Here is a 19,675-nt window from a genome sequence, read left to right on the forward strand (position 1 = left end):
AATAAAATAAGGTTTCACACATATTTACCGAACAATTACATGATTAAAGCCCTCCCTCCTCCCTACAGATGGACGGGGCGGCTAAACGAATTGTCAAGCAAAGCTCGTAGTACCGGGGATCCCCGAAAGTGGGCGGGGTTGTATCACCTACACGTCAACAGCGCCAATTAGCGCCGAGAAATTTGGAATTTCGACTGCCGTAAGGTAAGAAGCGTATAGCTATGTAATTGTTCGGTAAGTATGTGTGAAACCTTATTTTATAATAAAAATACCATTTTTCCACCCTTATAAACAATGACCATTAAACGTCTCTGAAATTCATTATCCTTAATGTATAGTGGATTTTATGGTGTAATGAATTTTACAATAAATTGGATAATGGCAGTACGTATTGACACCAAAAAGAATGGCACGCTGAAGCAAATTTGATCTCATCTTTGAATTGGTCACACTCATATGCCCCACTGATATTTGATGTATAGCCCATAGAATACAAGTCAACACCTAGAGTTAAACTGAGTTTATGTGAAAGTTCTTTTTTGTTATATTTAGTCATCAGATTCTTAACCTGAAGGCCATGATAGCTTAGTCTTTCCTGATCGTAAAATATCATGTGCTGAGCTATGAGCAGGATTTTTAGAATGGAGAGTTTAAAAAATAAACTTTCTGTATGGTGACTTATCAAATCTTATAAAGTTGGTATACAGAGCAACAACTTGAAGAGATTGAGTTAATGAAAGAACAGTGTATTACTGTTAAACTGACAAATTCATTAGGTTTCAAATAATTTTTTTCGTTACCAAAAATTTTTTTTATTCTTCCCAGTGGTGGGTGGTAAACACCCAAAATTGTTTTCTTGCACATCATGGTATAATCTGTAAAGGCTTTTTCCCTTTTTTGGGGTAATCTTTACAGTTGATAGCATTTCCTTTTCTGTAAGCTTTCGTATTTACTGCAATAGTTTTGTTCTGTTTTTGTGACCAGAGTTCAGTCATGATGTGAATTTATTAATCACAAAAGTAAATTTTGAATGTAAATTGGATTGAAGTTTCAAAACTGGTAGAATGCCCACAATGTAAGTATCAGATGCAAAATCAACTACCAAGAGAACTTTGTGTAAATATTCTTTTCCTCAACATATTTTTTGTTTATGCCATTTGAGATTCCTTTAACATTAATATGAATTTTCAGCTCTACATAATCCATCTTGATTTATTTGATTACAAAAATCTGTTACAAAAATTTGCTCCCTCAAAATTTTTTATAGTGGTATTTTAGATCATTAGTTTCTTTCTCTTGGCAAGTTCCCAGTGTTCTAACAGTATTGTAAAGGCAAGTACAGTACATAAATGTAGGAAGAGTAATATACGAGGTCTCAAAAAAAAAACAGGCTCACTGATTGCTGCTCCACAGTATGGGCTACTTCTATCATTTGAATTATGGTACCATTATGACAGAATATATTGCACTGCACTGTGCAGATGGGACTTTCTGTTGGCTGTTCAGGATAGACTGTGAAGGTTATGTAATAATCATTGCTGTGCCTTTACAGTAGTAATTTTTTCTCGTAGAATTCTTTCAAGGTTTGTCAGTTACTTTAGTTTGCCAAGATTATGTCACTTTGAAAAATTATTAAGTGGTATCTCTCCTTCACAGGATAAGACACAAGTTCCACTTTGAGGATGCAGCTCCTGTATTAGCAAGAGATGCAAGTACGAAAGATGATAATTGGTATGACATGAATGATCCAAGAAATCCCCTGAACAAAAGAAGACGAGATGAACTTCCCAAGTCAAAGAAACCAAGAAACTGAGTTGGCGTATCTCAGTTTAGTATTGTTTATCGACAGACTTTATATCATATATAGTTATTAAAAAAAAACTAATTGTAGTACATGTTATTACCTTCCTAATTCATGGTAAATCGTTTCTACAATTAGAAAATAGAGAAATTTTGTCTTTTATATTCCTGTTGGCCAGATATATCAGTTTTATTTTTCTGAAAAGTTACAATTCTTGCATATGTGGCATAATCTGATGTTCCTGTCAAGTGGGAATACAGAGGCACAGACTGGAAATAGATAGGCAGAGTAATTAATGTTGTATACCCAAAATTATGATGAGTAATTTTTCAGCTTTTGAAAAGAATGAATATTGTCCAAGATACGTTTTAAATGTTGTAAAAAGGATGTATTGAGTATAAAAGTTGTTCAGAGGCAGATACACCTGGATTTAGAGATGCACTGAATTTTCAAGTAATATAATTCTACAAGAATATAGACAGCGCCTCAGTGGCGTGGTTGGTTTGGTGTTCGCTTCTCAACTCGGTGGTCGCGGGTTCGATTCTCGGCCATTCCATTGAGGAGTGAGAGATGTGTATTTCTGGTGATAGAAGTTCACTCTCGATGTGGTTCGGAAGTCATGTAAAGCCGTTGGTCCCGTTTCTGAATAACCACTGGTTCCATGCAATGTAAAAACACCATAAAAACAAACAAACAAGAATATAGATGGGAAGAGATTAACATTTACAAGCAGTCAGCAAAACTTCAAAGGTGATTACTGTTATGACCAAATCGTGGGCTTTCTGATCCTATAGTTTAATTGTTTCAACTCCAGGAGTAAACTTTTGTGTTACACAGGCTGTTGTGTTTCATCTCATAGATTATCTGCTTATTTTACTTTGTTGCTTATGTTATTGTTTTATATACTTTTTGTTATTCTCTTTCAAAGTTTATTCTTTTCTTGCCAGTTTTATTATCTGCTCTGGGTTGCTTTCTATTTTTAGGCTATTGTGTATGTATAATTTGGACTGTTTCTGATTGTCCAAGTAGGACTGCAGCTTGCATTTGTATTAACTATAATGGTATCACTATACATCATCATCATCATGAACCTTTAGGAAGTTAAACATGAAATGAGTTATGTATTTTCACTCTCCTCTGTCCTGTGTGATTTCTGCATGAACATCAGTTGGGTGTAGGTCTTCATTTATCTTGTTTCCAAGGTTTCTTAGGCCTTCTCATGAGTCTTCATCTTGCTACTTCCATATCATCAATATGCCTCTCTCTCATTCATAATCTTCCCGCCTATTAAATTTTAATGGCACCTTTTCAAAATCCTCTCCATTGCCTTTTTCATTGCTGTTTCTACTGCATACAGTAATACAGCTGGTTTGTACCAAACATAAGCATTTGGTCTTTCTGCTAATTGGTATTTTTATACCTGTAGCTTAACTATCTCTAATTTCTCCTTGTTGCAGCCATTTTTCATAGTGTCTTTTAAGTCTTGCTTCACAGACCAGCATTGTATCTTTTGGTAACACAGTTGCTCTTTGTCCTGTAATCATGAGCATCTCTTATGACACCATCTGTTAAATGCGGTACACACAGTATTGAGTTCAGCCCCACATTTTTCCCACAACAGCTTCATAGCCACTTTCCTGAATAGTTTCTCCTTTGCTTTCTCTTTGGTCACTATAATTTTTAGTCTCCTCCTCTTTATTCCCACTCCTCTACTAATATAAAAATTCTTCAGCCTTTAAATAGAGTAAATGTTGTATTAATCAGATAACCAAATAGTGATGAGTATGGCTAAAGTAAAAAGCAATTGTTTGCACTTTATACGATTACCATACAAATTCAAATATTGTTGACATACTATAATGAGGAAAATGATGATGGGTTTTGGGTAGGAATTAGAAAAAGATTCATACAGAGCTATAGGACTTAGTTTGCACATGCAGTAAAACTAGAAAGGCTGTTTTCTTGTGTGTATGTGAGCCAGTAACTCTTCTTTATCAATATGTCACACTAATACTCCAGTAACCATTGTTTACACCTGTTTGTAGTTAGTTACCGACTTGAATATTCACTGTTCTCTTTTTTGTCAGATGCAAACGTATGAGTTTCTGTTAACTTGTGCAGACCTAACTGAAAATACTGTAAATGTATATTGAACTATGGAAGATTATTTAAATTTGGATGGGTAAAGAATTAGGTTAGTGTCAGTAGAGTACAACATCCTAGTTACCACGAGTTTTGATTAAATTTCAATTTAGTCTTGCCATGTTTTTCTATTTGTTTTAAAGTAACATAGCTATCTTCATATTTTTTGGTAATACGAGTTATTAAAAAATGTGTCGCCTTATCTATGTATTGTCAAATAACATTTAGGGGAGATTCTAACAAAATTTTTTGTTTTATCAGAATGAGAGACATAACGAGTAATGATAGTTAATGTTAGTGTGAAAGTATTACTGATGTTGAGACACACAATTATTATTTTTGTAAAACATACTGGTAAAAAAATGACAGGTGGTTGATTTTTTATAATAGCATCCATTATATGCAGCGATTGTAATATTTTGAAAATTTAATTTTTAGGAACAATACTGGTTTTCCTTAATTCCAACTGTGGTTGTATCGCACCTTCTTAAGGCAGCCTCCAACCACATTGGCAAATCCTGTTTTATCCAACAGAGCCAATTAAATGTTTGGATCCGAGTGAAATCTTACATGTAGGGATATTTTCATGGCTGAATTTTTCCATTGTGTGACGAATATGAAAACACAAAATAAGCAGTAGAACAGATATATGGTTCAACTGTTTAGCAGTGAACTAATTTGCTATACGTTAACAAGGTCTTTATGTTTCTTGAAAGAGGTGCTGATTAACAAAGATTTTTACCCATATTAGGTTTTCTAACTGAAGTACACTTTAGTTGTAGGGTCTACGGCTTTGACTTTGCAACAGGACTTCAAAGTTAATTAGCTGATGCTTTTCAGTTCTTTTATTTTTATTTCTTCCAGGTTAGGGTTTGCATCCTTTATTTCTACGTTGTAAGTATGATTCACCATCCTTGTGTACAAATAAGAAAAAAATGACCATATGTTGATGAAAAAATACCTTAATTGTTAATCCTTGTTCGTCATCTTTTTTCAGTACTAAGAATAATTTTTAATTATAATAATTACCTAATAATCACATTACAACAATTATTAATTTCATTACAATCACTTTTAAGTAGGCATCTGTATACAGTACACCAATCATCACTAAACATTATGAATAATAGCCTTTATATCGTCACATATCATCGTTACTAGTAGTCAGGTAATCATCAGTAATACCAGTTGCTAGTTACCATTACTCAAGAATTACCAAGAAAGTAGCACATGGTTACGAATTTTATGTAGAATGATTTTTCATATCGGGACATTTTACCACAGATTTCAAGAAAAAATAACTGAGGGAGTGCCGTCAGTGCACTTCATGCGTTGAATTGTTGGTATTAGCTAAGGTTCCTTGCAACGTCCCTTTGGCTCCTTGCTGCAACTCCTTCCATTCCTTTTACTGTAACTCCGTTCATCTTTATCTGCCATCATACTTTTCACTCTCCTAACGGTTACTTCATAGAGCAACTGCAAAGTTGTCCTCCTGCTGCATCATTAAAACCTCCTCACTCTTAATTTCCCTTTCAACACTGACCTTTGGCCCAAATTTTATATTCCATTCCATTCAAGAAAAAATGTAGTACATAGATGAAGAATACACTGACAAGAGAGGGATTTTGAAATGTCAGCTTCCCTTGACATATGTTCTTAAAATTCTTGGACTGATGACGTTCTTGAAACACCATACAATTTCAAAACATGATATTCATCATGAAATGTAGATTCATAAGAATTTCACCACAAACTAAAGCTAAAATGAGGTTAAATATGTTGTATACTAAATAATCTATATGTTGAACATATAGGTAATTTTCTATGTTTCCTAAGAGATGTTATATTGAAACCATCGTGGCTTAGAGCCTAACAATAATGGAACTGCACTACTGCATTCCCAAATGTTCCTTTTTTTCTCCAAATAATCAGTACTTTTTGCTCCTTGGTTCGCAAAACGTCTGCAAATGGCTGTGAACTGTTGAACTTTTTGAGAAATGTTTTCCAGGAATGGGTTCCCTAGGGTACCTTGGATCCCCTCACCTTTCTGGGTCAGGTCATCACCAAGCCCCCTTCCCCAGCTTGGTAGGGAAGCAGCTTCTGAGGAGGACCATTCCCTGGCAAGGGTGTCCTCAAGGGAGGGCTTACACAGGGCACCTTCAATCCCCGCACCTTTCTGGTTCAGGTCTTCCCCAGCCTGGCAGGAAACCTACCTCCCTCCTGAGAAGCAGCATCTGAGGAGGACTATTCCCTGGCAAAGGTGTCCTCAAGGGATGACTTCCCTAGGGCACCTTGGATCCCCTCACCCTTGTGGTTCAAGTCCTCCCCAGACCCGCTTCCCCAGCCTGGCAGGAAACCTGCCTCCCTCCAGGGAAGCAGCCTCTGAGGAGAACCGTTCCCTGGCAAGGGTGTCGTCAGGGGATGGCTTCCCTAGGGCACCTTGGATCCCCTCACCCTTCTGGTTCAGGTCCTCCTCCCCAGGCCCGTTTCCCCAGCCAGGCAGGAAACCTGCCTCCCTCCAGGGAAGCAGCCTCCTGAGGGGACGGACCATGCCCTTCCGGCAAGGGTGTCTTGAGGTTGATGCAATCCTTGAGACACCTCAGGGCCGAATCCTTTTAATGTACTTTCCTCTCTTAGTAAAATTTCGTCCTGGTATGGAGAGAAGAACCCCTCTCCATACTATAATATAGAAGTATTTCTTTACTCTGCTTTTAGAATAAGACACATCGTTCCTCGGAAGGCTTCAAGACTGTTTCATCGATCTTGGAGCTTGTTTTTGAAGACTGGAGTTAGTGCTTCAGTGTGTCATAGCGTTTCAAGCATGTGGGAATAGAATTTCTTTTGAGCTTCAAAAAGCCATAAAAACCGAAGGATTCCGAGATATTTTTAAGGGAACCCCTGAAGATTTCTTGTAATCTTAACGTCGCTGCATGCATGGTGGTTCTGGCAATCCGAAATCTCCCTTTTCTCTCTTCTCTTTTCGTATATATTCTTTAAAGTTATTTGTTGATGGCTTAACCATGTCTCAGCAATGGCAAAAATATCAGTTGAATTTTCAGTGTTAAGTCTCCAATCTGTAGTTTTTTTTTTTATTTCCTATAGATTGTATATTCACATAACCACATTTTAAATTTCTATTAGCAAGTATAGCCATGATCCTTGTAAGCAGCAATCCTCTTCATATCATAATATGCATCTTGAGGAATGTCATAATTTCCATGCAAAATCATAGCAGTTTGGGCATATATAGCCATTTAAATTTCGTAGCGTTCTTTTTCCTTACTTCACTAAGATGCACACATTCACTGTGGTACCAATCACCACATTTGTCGACGAAACACCTTGTGAGGACCAGAGATTAAGACATGTAGCTGGGATACTGATGATTTATTTACAGACGAACTGGGTTGACATAGACAGGTGTGGACGGATAAGTAGTATAGTCTCGCATCGAGAGCAGAAATGACTCTGAGACAGATTTGTGTTTTCTTACAATCATACATATAGGGATAATATGGCATACAAATAATGAAATTACATGTGTTATACATCGGTGGAAAGGCCGCTGAACGCTCTATCGTATGGAAGTAAGAACAACGCGACTTGATGATTGGATATAATGAAAATAGGGGAAAAGCGTTGTCCTTACAACCTTATACTTCCTAAATGTGATAACACAAATCCATGATGGCCTATAACGCTGGGACGTCAGCTCCATGCTGCTTCGCGAAGTAGCCCATATTTTGGCGCGCATACAATTATCCATTGAATTTATTTGCCATGATAATTCTGACTGTAAAGACTATATTTTCTTTGACTCAGTTTTTCGAGACCAAAGACCATTTGAAGGATCTTTGTTCTTGTTTTTAGATAAATGTGGTAAAAGTTGCCATTTGCGCTTTTAACTACAGATACGCTTGCATATTGTTTCGATTTAGGTAATTATTAGGCATACACAAATCGTGCAATCACAGATGTTATTTTGTAATTGTTTTAAGCAAGCGTACATTGGGTATTAATAATATATACTTGTTAGCCATAAGACTAATAAGATTTATTTTCTATACCATTTTACTTCTTTAAAGAAAACTTATAAATTTAAAGGGTAACTATAGAAAATATGTAACCCATTTTCTCTCCCCCTCCATGTTATTTGATTATATAAAATCGAACTATTTGATTCTCAGCAACGATCCACCAATTGAAGAGACCATGACATTCACCAAATTATTTATGCAAAACATCATAAAAAAGGCATAATATTTCCTGAATTCATAGTTCGTAACTCTCGAAAATAATATCAATTATCACGTCTAGAAATAGTGTCGGTAGGTGAAAGGGATGAGATACCTAAAAAATATATGTTCAGTGATGATCACTACTTTTTATAGGGTCAATGCTATTCTCCGAGTCGTAGAAAAATAATATATGGCCAGTTACTAAATAACAGAGTATTTTTGTGACTAACAGAAAACTAAGCATAATTTTATGTTCCGTAAAATAAAAAAAGGATAAAAAGGTATCTAAGATAAGCAAACTCATCGTATGTAACTGAAATGTCTTAAATAATATTATTGTTCAAAATGTTTACAAGCATTCATACATGACATTCCTAATTGGCCATTAGATGAAATTGTTCAAAGTAAATTAACCAAATAAATATACGCTTAACGATTAATCCCGTAAAAAATGGGCTAATTCTTAATCAATTCACTGATAATTTATTAGGCATAATTTCAGTAAGTTTTCCTGTACATGCTACAGAATTTTTTCTCACGCATATACGACTACGAGTCTCCTAACCAGAGTAAATATCTCATTTCGAGAATCATTAATATAAAACAGATGGAGCCACCTGTCTACCTCTCCTCAAGGATGTCGGAATACTTAAGTACCTCTTAAAGTTTGGCTTCCTGGTCACTTGTCCTTGAATTTAGTTATTGGTAGAAAAGAGGAATGGGTAATAATTTTACAGATTTTCCTCTGTGAACAGTGTGAAGTGCGTCAAACCAGTAAAATGTTAAAAGTTCAAGGTGAGTACATTATGTTTTAAAGTTTTTTTGGGGAAAAATTTTATTTATATGTCAGACATATCTTTACCTACACTACAACTGTGGCAATTTTATTTAATCGTTCAAGAGATTTCACGATTTGGGTTCTCAGAGGTAGGTCTTACTATGGTTAGGCCGTTTTTCTATTGTTAAATTAGTCTGTAAATGGTTTCTATAAATGGTTTCAATGTTTTCTCACAGATTGTAGGATCACCGAAGTTTTTAGACATTCGTCATACTTAGTAATGCGTTGAAAATTTTCTTGATTAGCCAGTCCGAATCTAAAATTAGAAATCTAAGCATGGTCCATGCTAACCTGACCTCAGGTTACTGGTGCATTAGCATACTTGTCAGTTTACTGAAACTTTAAGTGTGATCCATAACAGCTCTTAAGCTTTATGTAATTCGTTGATAATGGTTTTTTGGTGCAATTGTTCCCAATTGGTGATTTGACAACATGAAGTTAAGACTAAACGTCTTCACGATAATCTCGCTAAATTTCACAAATTAAAAGCTTTTGTTTGTATGCTTGGTATCTTACTTATTTATTTATTTATTTTTTTCTTAGTGTAAAGTTTAAGAGACGCCTGAAACCAGTAATATCGTATTAGTTCAAATAGACCTTACTGGCATTCCAAAGTGCTTAAAGGTGGGATGCTGGGATCCAACCACACCCCCCCTCACCGCGACTAGAAGTGATCTGATACTAGCCCTGTTATAGTCTGTCCAGTATGTCATGAAACATAGAGTAGGTTTTCGACGTTGCCGCTTTGCGCCAATTTCATACATTAAATTAAGGCGAAAAAACAGTGTAAATTTGGCATACACTTTGCCACATCTCTCTCTGTCTCAGGTCAGGAAGGTTAAGTAGCTTATCACTTTGGTTCTGATATCCAGGCGTGACGGTTTAAGATGGAAGGCTCCCCACGGCAGCAATTAAGTGCTTAGACACGAGAAGTCATATTCAATGTCCACGAGTACTTCAAAAGGGAGAAAGGAAACAAAACTGTTATGCATGGTTTTGACAAGGCAGTACAACGTACAATGGATGCAACTAAGTAATGCAGTAGTACGATATATCGCATTTGTTAGGAAGGAAAAGACAGCTTAGAAGAAAATGAAGCTTCCGTTTTTAACATAAAGAAAAGGAAAAGATCACCAGCTGTAACCAACATCGGTGGATTTGATCAGTGCGTTTTACGAAGGACAGTTCTCGGTTATTACGCCAGAAAGGAAATTCCAAAGCTGGATAGCATTCTACTTGAAGTAAAAGAAAATATTGGATTTAGTGGATGCAGAAAATCTTTACGTAAGATACTTAAAACATTGGATTTAAATACGGAAGAGTTAACGGGCGGAAATTTCTACTGGAGAGAAGTGATATTGCAAGTGTCAGGACCAAGTTCCTACGTGAAATGAAAAATATTAGGGGTACAGGAAATAAGTGTTATATTTCTGGATGAAACCTGGATTAATTAGAATTATACAGTCACCAAGTGTTGGAGGGATGAAAGTTCGACAGCAGCAACTGGTATAAACCCACCAAGGGGGAAAGGAATACATTTAAAATGGCAGATCTAACATCTTGCTGCAAGAGGCGCAGTCATGCGTGACAGCATAAAATTTGGAAAAATGCCGTTAATCATGTTGAATAAGTCATTATAAAAGAGACAGAGAATGATATTGCTGCGAATCAGTTTGATTAATTTATTACAGAAGTAACTTCATCTGATGAAGAATAGTATACAGTACACACTAATGCTGAAAAACACTGGAAGATTATCTTGATTTAATTTAATGAAAACTTCTGTTTTATTTTGTTTAGTTTTATCCTGTGATGGTAAACAAATATTTTTTATAAACAATTTATTTATGGGAAAAATCTTTATTGATTTCACTGCAAACATTTGTTTTATCTCCTAGTTTCTATGTTAGAGGTTTCATCCTCATATGAGAATTTACTTCCTGTTAACAGAGACATTTTTTTCTATATTAACACAGTGCCCTATTTTAAAGAAAATTTCTATAAATTTTATCGTTTCATTATCCTAACATCCAAGAAATTGTTATAATGGAGAAAAATATTTTATGAAATATTTGATGTTTGTCACATTCATCAATTCTACAACACAGAGAGAGAGAGAGAGAGAGAGAGAGAGAGAGAGCGAGCGCGCTACACATTTGATAATGTTCAAATATAAACTGATTCAATCAGAATTCAAATTATATAAAGAATGAAAGTTAAAGCTTTATGAGTAATAAAGCTCGAAAACATTTAGTACATTAAGATTCCAGTATTGTACTGAACTAGATTGATTGTAGGTTACAGAACGTTAAATTTTTATTTTCATCTGAAATGGAACTCTTAAAAGTTGTAGAAAAAACAAATGTGATATGTATTTAAAGGACACTTACTTAGTCTCCCGTACTTTTTATATGGTGCTCGAACTCTTCCTAAAAATTTTTTTTTTACATGAATGTTATTAAAATAAACAAAGCAATCAACTTTGAGGTGTTTTCGAAACACAAGGTCAACTTAATCCACAACAATCATTCAGCTTTTGTGTGACTGGAAAGATTCAGATTATGGGATTAAAAAGGAAAATTTACGACCGTATTAAAGGACCCGGAATGGAAGGAGGCTGGGATTAGCTAGTCAGATTAAAAGTCTTGAAGTTTGGCATCGTCGCAAACCTACTCGATGTTTCATGACATTCTAGACAGACTACTATAGGAACCCTTATTACAAGCGTTGCATTATGGGTAATTATACATTAAAGCTCCTCACGGAGATATAATTTGAATGACAAATATAGATGGGGGCGTATGCAGGTGAGGTTATTTCAGAAATTCTTTAAGAAATTTAAAGCCTTTTATTTTTTTTATATTATTCCCGAGGGGCTGGTACTGAATAAGGTGCCACGCTCAGCTTGTCTGTAGAATTCCTGAGTTTTATCTTGGTGGAAGCAAACTTAGAGTAGATACGTAAACCCAGAACTCTGCTTAAACCTATTCGATTTCATGAGCTATAGTTGATGCGGCGAGCTAAGAAGAATTTTTTCAATTTTTCAAAATGCGTTCAAGGTACTTTAATAGATATTGGAGCAAAGTGATGGTAGTTAAGTGAATTCTGAAAGCAAGGGTCGGAAGCTATGTATTTTATGGCTATAAAATAAACCATTATGGTTTATTTCATAGCCATGAAATACATAGATTACGACCTTTTGTTTTCACAATTCACTAAACTATCCTTGAAAATGAAATATTGAAAAGGCACAAATGGACGTGATGTCTAGCACAACAAGCATTTGTGAACTGCGGTATAGTGGACCCGTGAAATAAGAACATTTTAATTTTTATCGCCAACCTTAAACCTGAGGTTAATGAGCAATTAGTGATTCGTCACCACACTAAACCCCCTTAGGAATTAGTAATGGGATGCTTCCCAAGGCCGAATAATTAGTGGGGTGGGGGATTGTGGCTAGTTAGGGCATCCGTCCTTAAATTAATACCAAAACAAAGCATGAAACAGCCTTAGGTATAAGAGACTTATTGTAGGAGGCTCGTGTAAGGCTTATTTTTTGCCGTTTAACTGCTAAATGTTAACTTTTAATTGGTAATTCTACGCCCGCATTCCGCGGTAAAGTAGACTATGACTGATGACGTTTTCTTATGTTATTTTACTTACTGAACAACAATTTAAAGTAATATTTATTCGACCGACTTAATTAAACCGTAATTTGCCTTTGAAGACTACATGATTGTACATAGGGTGCGATGTACCGACGCACACAGTTCAAAAGTAAATAACAGGTTAGTTACAATCGACCGGCAAAATATTACCTTAAGTTATTGTAAAGTAAGTAAAATAACTTAGGAAAACGGAAACTTGCTTAGTCTACTTCGACTGAACAATCTTCAAAGTTTTGGTTCGGGGCCAGGAAACGTTAACAAACCGCCATATTTGAATTCTGGAAGGGGGTATGGGATACGTAACAACCAGGGAGTGTAACATATACTGTAGGTATATTAACCTAACCTAACCTAGTAGGTGTTACCTGACCGGTGGGCTCAGCCGCCCCCACCCCCCGTAGCCCCCCTTAAAGGAAGGCAAGTTTAGCCAGTGTTGCCAGATCGGTTTGCCTCGAATTCCCCGAAAATCGTGTCAATTTGCCCAAATTGTTCAAAAATTCCCCATTTCCCAATAATTCTTTTGATTAATGGGTAAGCGAAATTCTATACTTTATTAACATAGAAATGGTAATAACAAAGGACATAAAGGACATACATTGATGAATTATATATATCGGCAGAAAGGCAAGGAAATTCTACTTACAAATATACACGTGATTTTTGGTACTTAGCTACATAAGATACAAGGTTGTGACTAGTGGGTAACGAAGGTCTTGACACAGGTCTTTACAATCTAGATGAGATACAAGATCGTGATCATTGGGTAAAGTTCTTTACATCAGTCCTTTATCACTCACTGACGTGGTATGGGAACTAACGATATGACTATTGAGTAATGACCACCGAAAGTCTAGGAGACAACTGAAAAATCACCAATAACATCATAATAATACCCTCCTGACGTATACTTGCATGGACTGTCAGTCAGGTCCTGTTCGTATAACATGATGCTGAATTAACGATGAAAATGTGCCAACACATTTCTCATTGTTAATACAGTCATACAAATGTTGATTTTCATGTCAAATTAAGTTAATTAACATAATTGTGACAATCTGATCAACAGCAGCTTCCATAGATTTTTGGAAGTGCTCACAAAAATATTGGTAACTACATACTAGTGGGAATTTCATACAAATTTGTGGAATTATCCCATAGATATATGGAAACTTCCCACAGAATTATAAATTTCCCACATATTGGGGGAAAAATCCCATAGATATGTTACTTTCCCACAGATTTATGGAGTCACCACAATGTTTTCAGTAGTGAATTCGTGTAATTTTCTACTATGGTGATGAAATTCCCCAGATTCCCTAACCAATTTGTTCTCAACGAAAAAATTCCCCAAATTTCAACCCAAATTCCCCATTTCCCTATCATGAATCCAAAATCCCCAAATCTGGGGAAAATTTCCCATATCTGGCAACACTGAGTGTAACATGGAGCCTGTGCCACGGTGCATGAAACAAAAACTTGCCAAGCTCCCTGTACAATATGGCGCATGTGCAGTAGGATTCGGCGTCGTAATAGCAGTAGTAATAGGTGGATTTTGGCTATGTAACGGCTCCATTATCGGTTTAGTTATCGTAAATAAGAGGAAATAGTACTGCAAAGCCTTCCAAGTGTTTTACCCCACCCATAACCCCGCTTTCCCATCGGCCCCCCTGACCGTGGGACAGAGTTTAAAGCATAATTCTCCAAAGTGTTTTACCCCACCAAAAACCCCGCATTCCCATGGGTCCCACTTACCGTAGGAGAGTTCAAAGGTAAATTGCAGGTTAATTACAGTGGGCCGAAAAATTAACTTCAAATTTTTGTTCAGGAGGTAAAATTCTATACAAAAACGTCAACTGCCACAGTCTAGTTCGCCGCGGTATACGGGCTTAATTACCGACAGACCTCAGTTACCCGTTTAAGATATAAATTTTCCTGACAATTGTCTTCCCTTGCCCTATAGTAGGAACTTTTGTTTCTCAGACTTTACTTTTTTAATCCGGATTGCTGTAGTGTCTTCATGAAGAAGCCTACTGTTTACCTTTGGTTCTGTACGACCTGAATGTTTAGGTATTTTAATCAACTTATTAAATAGCCTAGGAGCCGTGTGCTAAATTCTCAGATGTTGAATCTCAGCTGTACTTACAATTGAGCCCACAGTACTTCGTTCGTTACTTGGTGCCTGCTTGTAATAAGAATGCACTGGAAGAATGTTCCTAGATTTTAAACTTATGTTTGCCATTATTTTATCATGTTTACATTGTTATGGAGACTCATTTGTTGGGTTGTTCTTGCCCCACAAAGTTGCCGATTTTGTCAGATGAAAGCGCGAGTCTTCAACTTTTGCTGTCTTAGGATGCGAGACGTCTAAAACAAAAGTGACTATAAACTGAATTCATCCATGCTCAGACATAGATTTTTCTTAAATATTGGATAACGAATAGTTTTTAATCCTAATGGACTAAAAGTAAAGTTAATTCTAGGCAATAACTCCGCATGGACTGTAAGGAACGTCGCCGCGAATACGACAGCCACCAGGGATTGGGGCGTCAAATGTATTTTTCCGTGTTTACTGCTGGTCCCTGGGGGTTAATCACAGTCGACCCCCCAAAAATAACAGCAAGTTCTTAATAAGCAACCCAAATACAGGGTAGAAACTCTTATGGAATTAAAATATAATCTTCGATTATCATCGATGCTCAGTGTTAAAATAAAATATACAGACTAATCTCGGAAGAGGAATTGAATGTATTAGTAAGAAATTAGTAAGAAAAGAATTCTTTAACTTAGAAAATTCTAATTAGTCTCAATCTTTGTACAACCTCAGGTTTTAACTGTGTAGGCTAATTTTACCAGGTCGTAAACCTTGAAAATTTGGTGTCAAATTTTAAGTTTTTAACTTTGTATTAGCCGATTTTATTAGGTCGTAAACCTTGTAAATTCTAGTTAAGCAAACCTTGTACATTTTCGTTTAAACTTACTGGGAGTATTCATATCAGTGCAATTTTGAATCTGAATATCTTGAAGGTTATGCTGTGTTGGGTAAGTTTAAGAAAGCCACATGCATTCTTAATGCATTATTTCGTTAAGTTTGCTTGCTTGTACTAATTTTTTCCCCAACTTCTAAAATAGCTTATGAGGTCATATGCATTGTCTTCCTAACAAGCAGCTTTTTATTTTATTTTTTTTCCAAGGGTTAGGGATTAAAGCATTTTCTGGAGTCTCTACTTATATAGAGAAGTAATGATGTTATCAGTTAGAGATGTGTATTTCTGGTGATAGATGTTCACTCTCGACGTGGTTCGGAAGTCTCGTAAAGCCGTTGGTCCCGTTGCTGAATAACCACTGGTTCCATGCAACGTAGAAACTCCAAATAAACATATGTGGCTGCTGCTTTAGGGCTGTTGAGCAGACTGGAGGTTACCTGAATATACTTTGATTATTAGTTAAATATGTTAGGGGAAAACAGTCGCAGTGTTGATAATTATACGTATTACTGATGGTCAGAAGAGAATAGAATGGATGTGCAAAGCTGAAAAAAATTATATAAAATTACAGCTAGTCAATTTATATAGTGGCAGCTAGTCAATTTTTTAGTTAATATATCAATCTATTGTGTGTGGTTGTATATCAAATACTATTATACTCAGTATTTATAGTCTATATTCTCTCGCAGTTTTCATAGTACAAGAGATTGAACTTTAAGCAGGAACAAAGCAGCTACCCGTGGTTGGAGTTTTAAGTTCATTCAGAAATCGCTGTGACATCAGATATATTCAAAATACCCGTAATCTTTCAAAGCCAATGAATTTGCTATCCTTCCAGCTCTCGTCTGATCCTTCAGGCATCTATAAATATTCAACAGACAACGGATAACCGTTGGCCGAGAACGGTCTGAGCACCAAGTAAGTGGGTATTTGTTTATTTTTTTTCTGCTATATCGGCACGTAACATAATGGTAATATTTATGTAGTTTTTTCAGTTTAGTAGGTTGGAAGTAAAGTCAATTTTCAGGATACGTAAGGGAAGTCCTCTTACTTTGCTTCCAGTTCTGAAAGAATAATTTTGGTTGGTAAAACTAAGTGAAATGCAAAGATAGATTGATAATGCTGAATTTTCAGCCACATTTATTGGTTAAGTTTATCAAAACTATAACTTGTTGGTTACATATTTCCTAAACTGAAGTGCCTTTGATGATAATGAATAGTCCTTTGGCAGTGTAAATTTGAAACTGATTTTGACGTAACCTTATAATCCCATTTTTATTTCAGTAAATGGGATTTCAATTTAACGTAACTCGAGAGGTCCCCGTGGAGAGAGGTCACCGTGGAGAGAAGATGATGAGAATACACAGAATTGAATTTACCATGGAGAAGATAAGTGGTACTCGCAAGGCACCTGGGTGGTAGTCGCAAGGCACCAGGAAGAGAAGTGGCAGTTGCAAGTCACTATGAACATACACAGTCGAGGAGTTTTCTTTTAACAAATAATTGATCAAAATGTATATTGCAGGTTTGTGTACAGGACAGATGACTAAAAGTGGAAGTTTAAATAAAGAAAAGGAAGAACTTTGAAAAATTTTAATTTTTCCTTTTTCCTTTCAAGTATAGTAGTTACAAATATGACTATAAAAGATCCTTCTTTTTCTTTAAAATTTGTTTAGTTTTAAAATACTCTTCCTCTGCCACGGGAACAGCTGTCTCAAACAACTTCCTCTACCACGGGAACTGCTGTCTCAAATAACTTCAGACAATTCACTCTCACCCTGTGTCAAGCTGAAATTGCCGTTTCAAACTTCTTCATTCAATTCAAACTCTCTTCCTGTAACAAGCTGGAACTGCATTTTCAAACTCCCCCTCTGACCAGCTGAACTGCCGTTTCAAACCATATCATTCTGGACGTTTCTTGAAAGTTCAAATGACCAGAAGTCTCTGAATACGATATCACCACTTTACCTGTAAATATAAACTAATTACACACACACAAAAATTAAAAACTATTGAGCACTCTTCAGATTGTTGTACTTTTGCACGAAACCAATTTTTCATACATTTGCCCAATTGTTTAAAAACTAATTGAACCATATAATTAAAAACTTACATTGCCAAAGATTTTCAAATTCTATAGAATTTATAAAATAACTTTAAATTAAATTGAACCATAAAAATGTAATTGCCCAATTGTTGTGGTTTTGATCCCAATTAAAGTGGTTTTAAACTTAAAAATCTAATTAAATCATGAGAATGAACTTAACATTGCACAATCTAAAAACTCCTTTTCATTTAAAAGGCTTATTGAACCTTAGTGAAACTGACACTGCGCAAGACTTTCTTAAATTGATCCACATTAAAAGCAAAGAACATAGTACAGCCAGTTAGAAAAGTGGTGTCGTCCCGCCAGGCCTGGCTCGGTGAGATCATGCTGCTCTTGCCCTGAAAGTGGTCCACATTTAAACAACCATTACATAGTCAGAATGGTTCGAAAGGGAAGAGGAGGGAAATTACAGTAATCACGCAAAGAAATGTAATATTGAATTAAATATATGTGGACAGAGAGAGTGTTTTATCTGTTTAGTTATTAAACTGACTGATATACTTGAGACCTGCTTTAAGAAACGTGTTATATATTTTTTGTAAAATAATTAAGAAATATCATATTTTTATCACATTTTCTAAATAAAACTGTCTTAAATATTGTTGGAACTGACTTCATATTAATATTATTCAGACAAAAATATCCTTTTTAATTAATCTATAAGCAGCTGTATTCTCTCTCTCTCTCATTCTGTCCTCCTCCTTAAATATCGCCTGGATTGACTATATAATGGCAGAAGTTTGATATGTTATTTGGATGTGGCCAGGGATCACAAAACCGTAAATGGCTACTCTACCAACATGTGCTAAGCTGAATCTATTTTTGACCTAGATTGACTGGACCATAATTACCTCTATTACCAATTTTGTATAAGTCATCAAAGCATCAACTTTGCAAGGATATTTTATTAATTAATCTATGCTAAGAACGCACTACTGGATATGCTAATCTAGTACTACAGGATTTGTATTTAAGGCATAACTTAGTTGAGTGACCAGTATTTGAGTGTGATGGGCCTCTTGGCTCTGCCCCTCGCCACCATCTAGGCTACTTATAGAAAGTATTTCAATTTGCTATATTTCTTATAGTATTTATTATATTTCCGAAACTTTGTGAAAATAAATGTGAAATGAAATGCAGTGAAATGTGTGCATCGGTGCATTAACATGATGATGGTGAGGTATAAAGTATGTAGGTGTTGCAAAACCGTATACTATTAACACATTATTTAGTGTCAAATTATTTGGTGATAGTCTACAGACCTGGTCATATCAGTCACGTCTTAAGGCCTGTCCACACGAGCGGGCCTGATCGGCGTACCCCGGGGTTGACGGGCAAATTCTAGTGGGCTCACCCTGAACGTTGTCCACATGGGTGAGGTGATGGCGAGGTGGGCGTACCCGACGATGCCAGTAGTGTGTTCAGTGCGGTACGATAAACATGGTGCCTACAGCAAAGAAGAAGATATTGTGTAGCATGATAATTGCTGTGTGTGTGATGAAAAAGAAGAAAAAAGAGAATATGGTGCAAAGAATGGCTCCGTAAAAGAAATGTATAAGGTTAACGTACGTCTGCCAGGGTCGAAGATAAAGCCATCGGGCACCACCGTGGTGATTTTGCTTCAAGACCCATCGGGCAATTTGACGGTTTACCCGTCAAGCGTGCCCGTTAGAGGGGAGGTCCGCCGATCAGGCCCGGTCGTGTGGACAGGCCTTTAGCTAACCATCTGGTTAATGCCTCACTATCGTTTACGTTATGAATCCTTGTTCTCCCACGAGGTAACGTGCTACACACAGCCATGGACGAGCTGTATAACGCCAGTGGTCTTAACAGTCGTGTGTTTGCAGCCTTTGTGGAGGTTTATTTGTTAATTACGATTATCTACACTTAGGTAAGT

At 36.2% G+C, this 19,675-nt stretch overlaps 1 protein-coding gene and 1 long non-coding RNA gene across 2 annotated transcripts in view; both read left to right on the top strand.

Annotated features, from left to right (window-relative positions):
* Positions 1-4,387, top strand: part of LOC135195778 (spliceosome-associated protein CWC27 homolog) — a 48,062-nt gene extending 43,675 nt beyond the window's left edge. Inside the window, exon 9 of the mRNA XM_064222249.1 lies at positions 1,657-4,387. Within this exon, the coding sequence (XP_064078319.1) occupies positions 1,657-1,813 (157 nt within the window). The 3' untranslated portion in view covers positions 1,814-4,387. The remainder of the gene's footprint in view (positions 1-1,656) is intronic.
* Positions 4,388-8,938: 4,551 nt separating this feature from the next.
* The window catches only part of LOC135195453 (uncharacterized), a 49,985-nt gene continuing 39,248 nt past the window's right edge, over positions 8,939-19,675 (top strand). The window contains exon 1 of the long non-coding RNA XR_010310129.1: positions 8,939-8,976. This is a non-coding gene — a long non-coding RNA (uncharacterized LOC135195453). The remainder of the gene's footprint in view (positions 8,977-19,675) is intronic.

This window comes from Macrobrachium nipponense, chromosome 16, assembly GCF_015104395.2.
Source record: "Macrobrachium nipponense isolate FS-2020 chromosome 16, ASM1510439v2, whole genome shotgun sequence".
In the NCBI taxonomy this organism is placed as follows: domain Eukaryota; kingdom Metazoa; phylum Arthropoda; class Malacostraca; order Decapoda; family Palaemonidae; genus Macrobrachium; species Macrobrachium nipponense.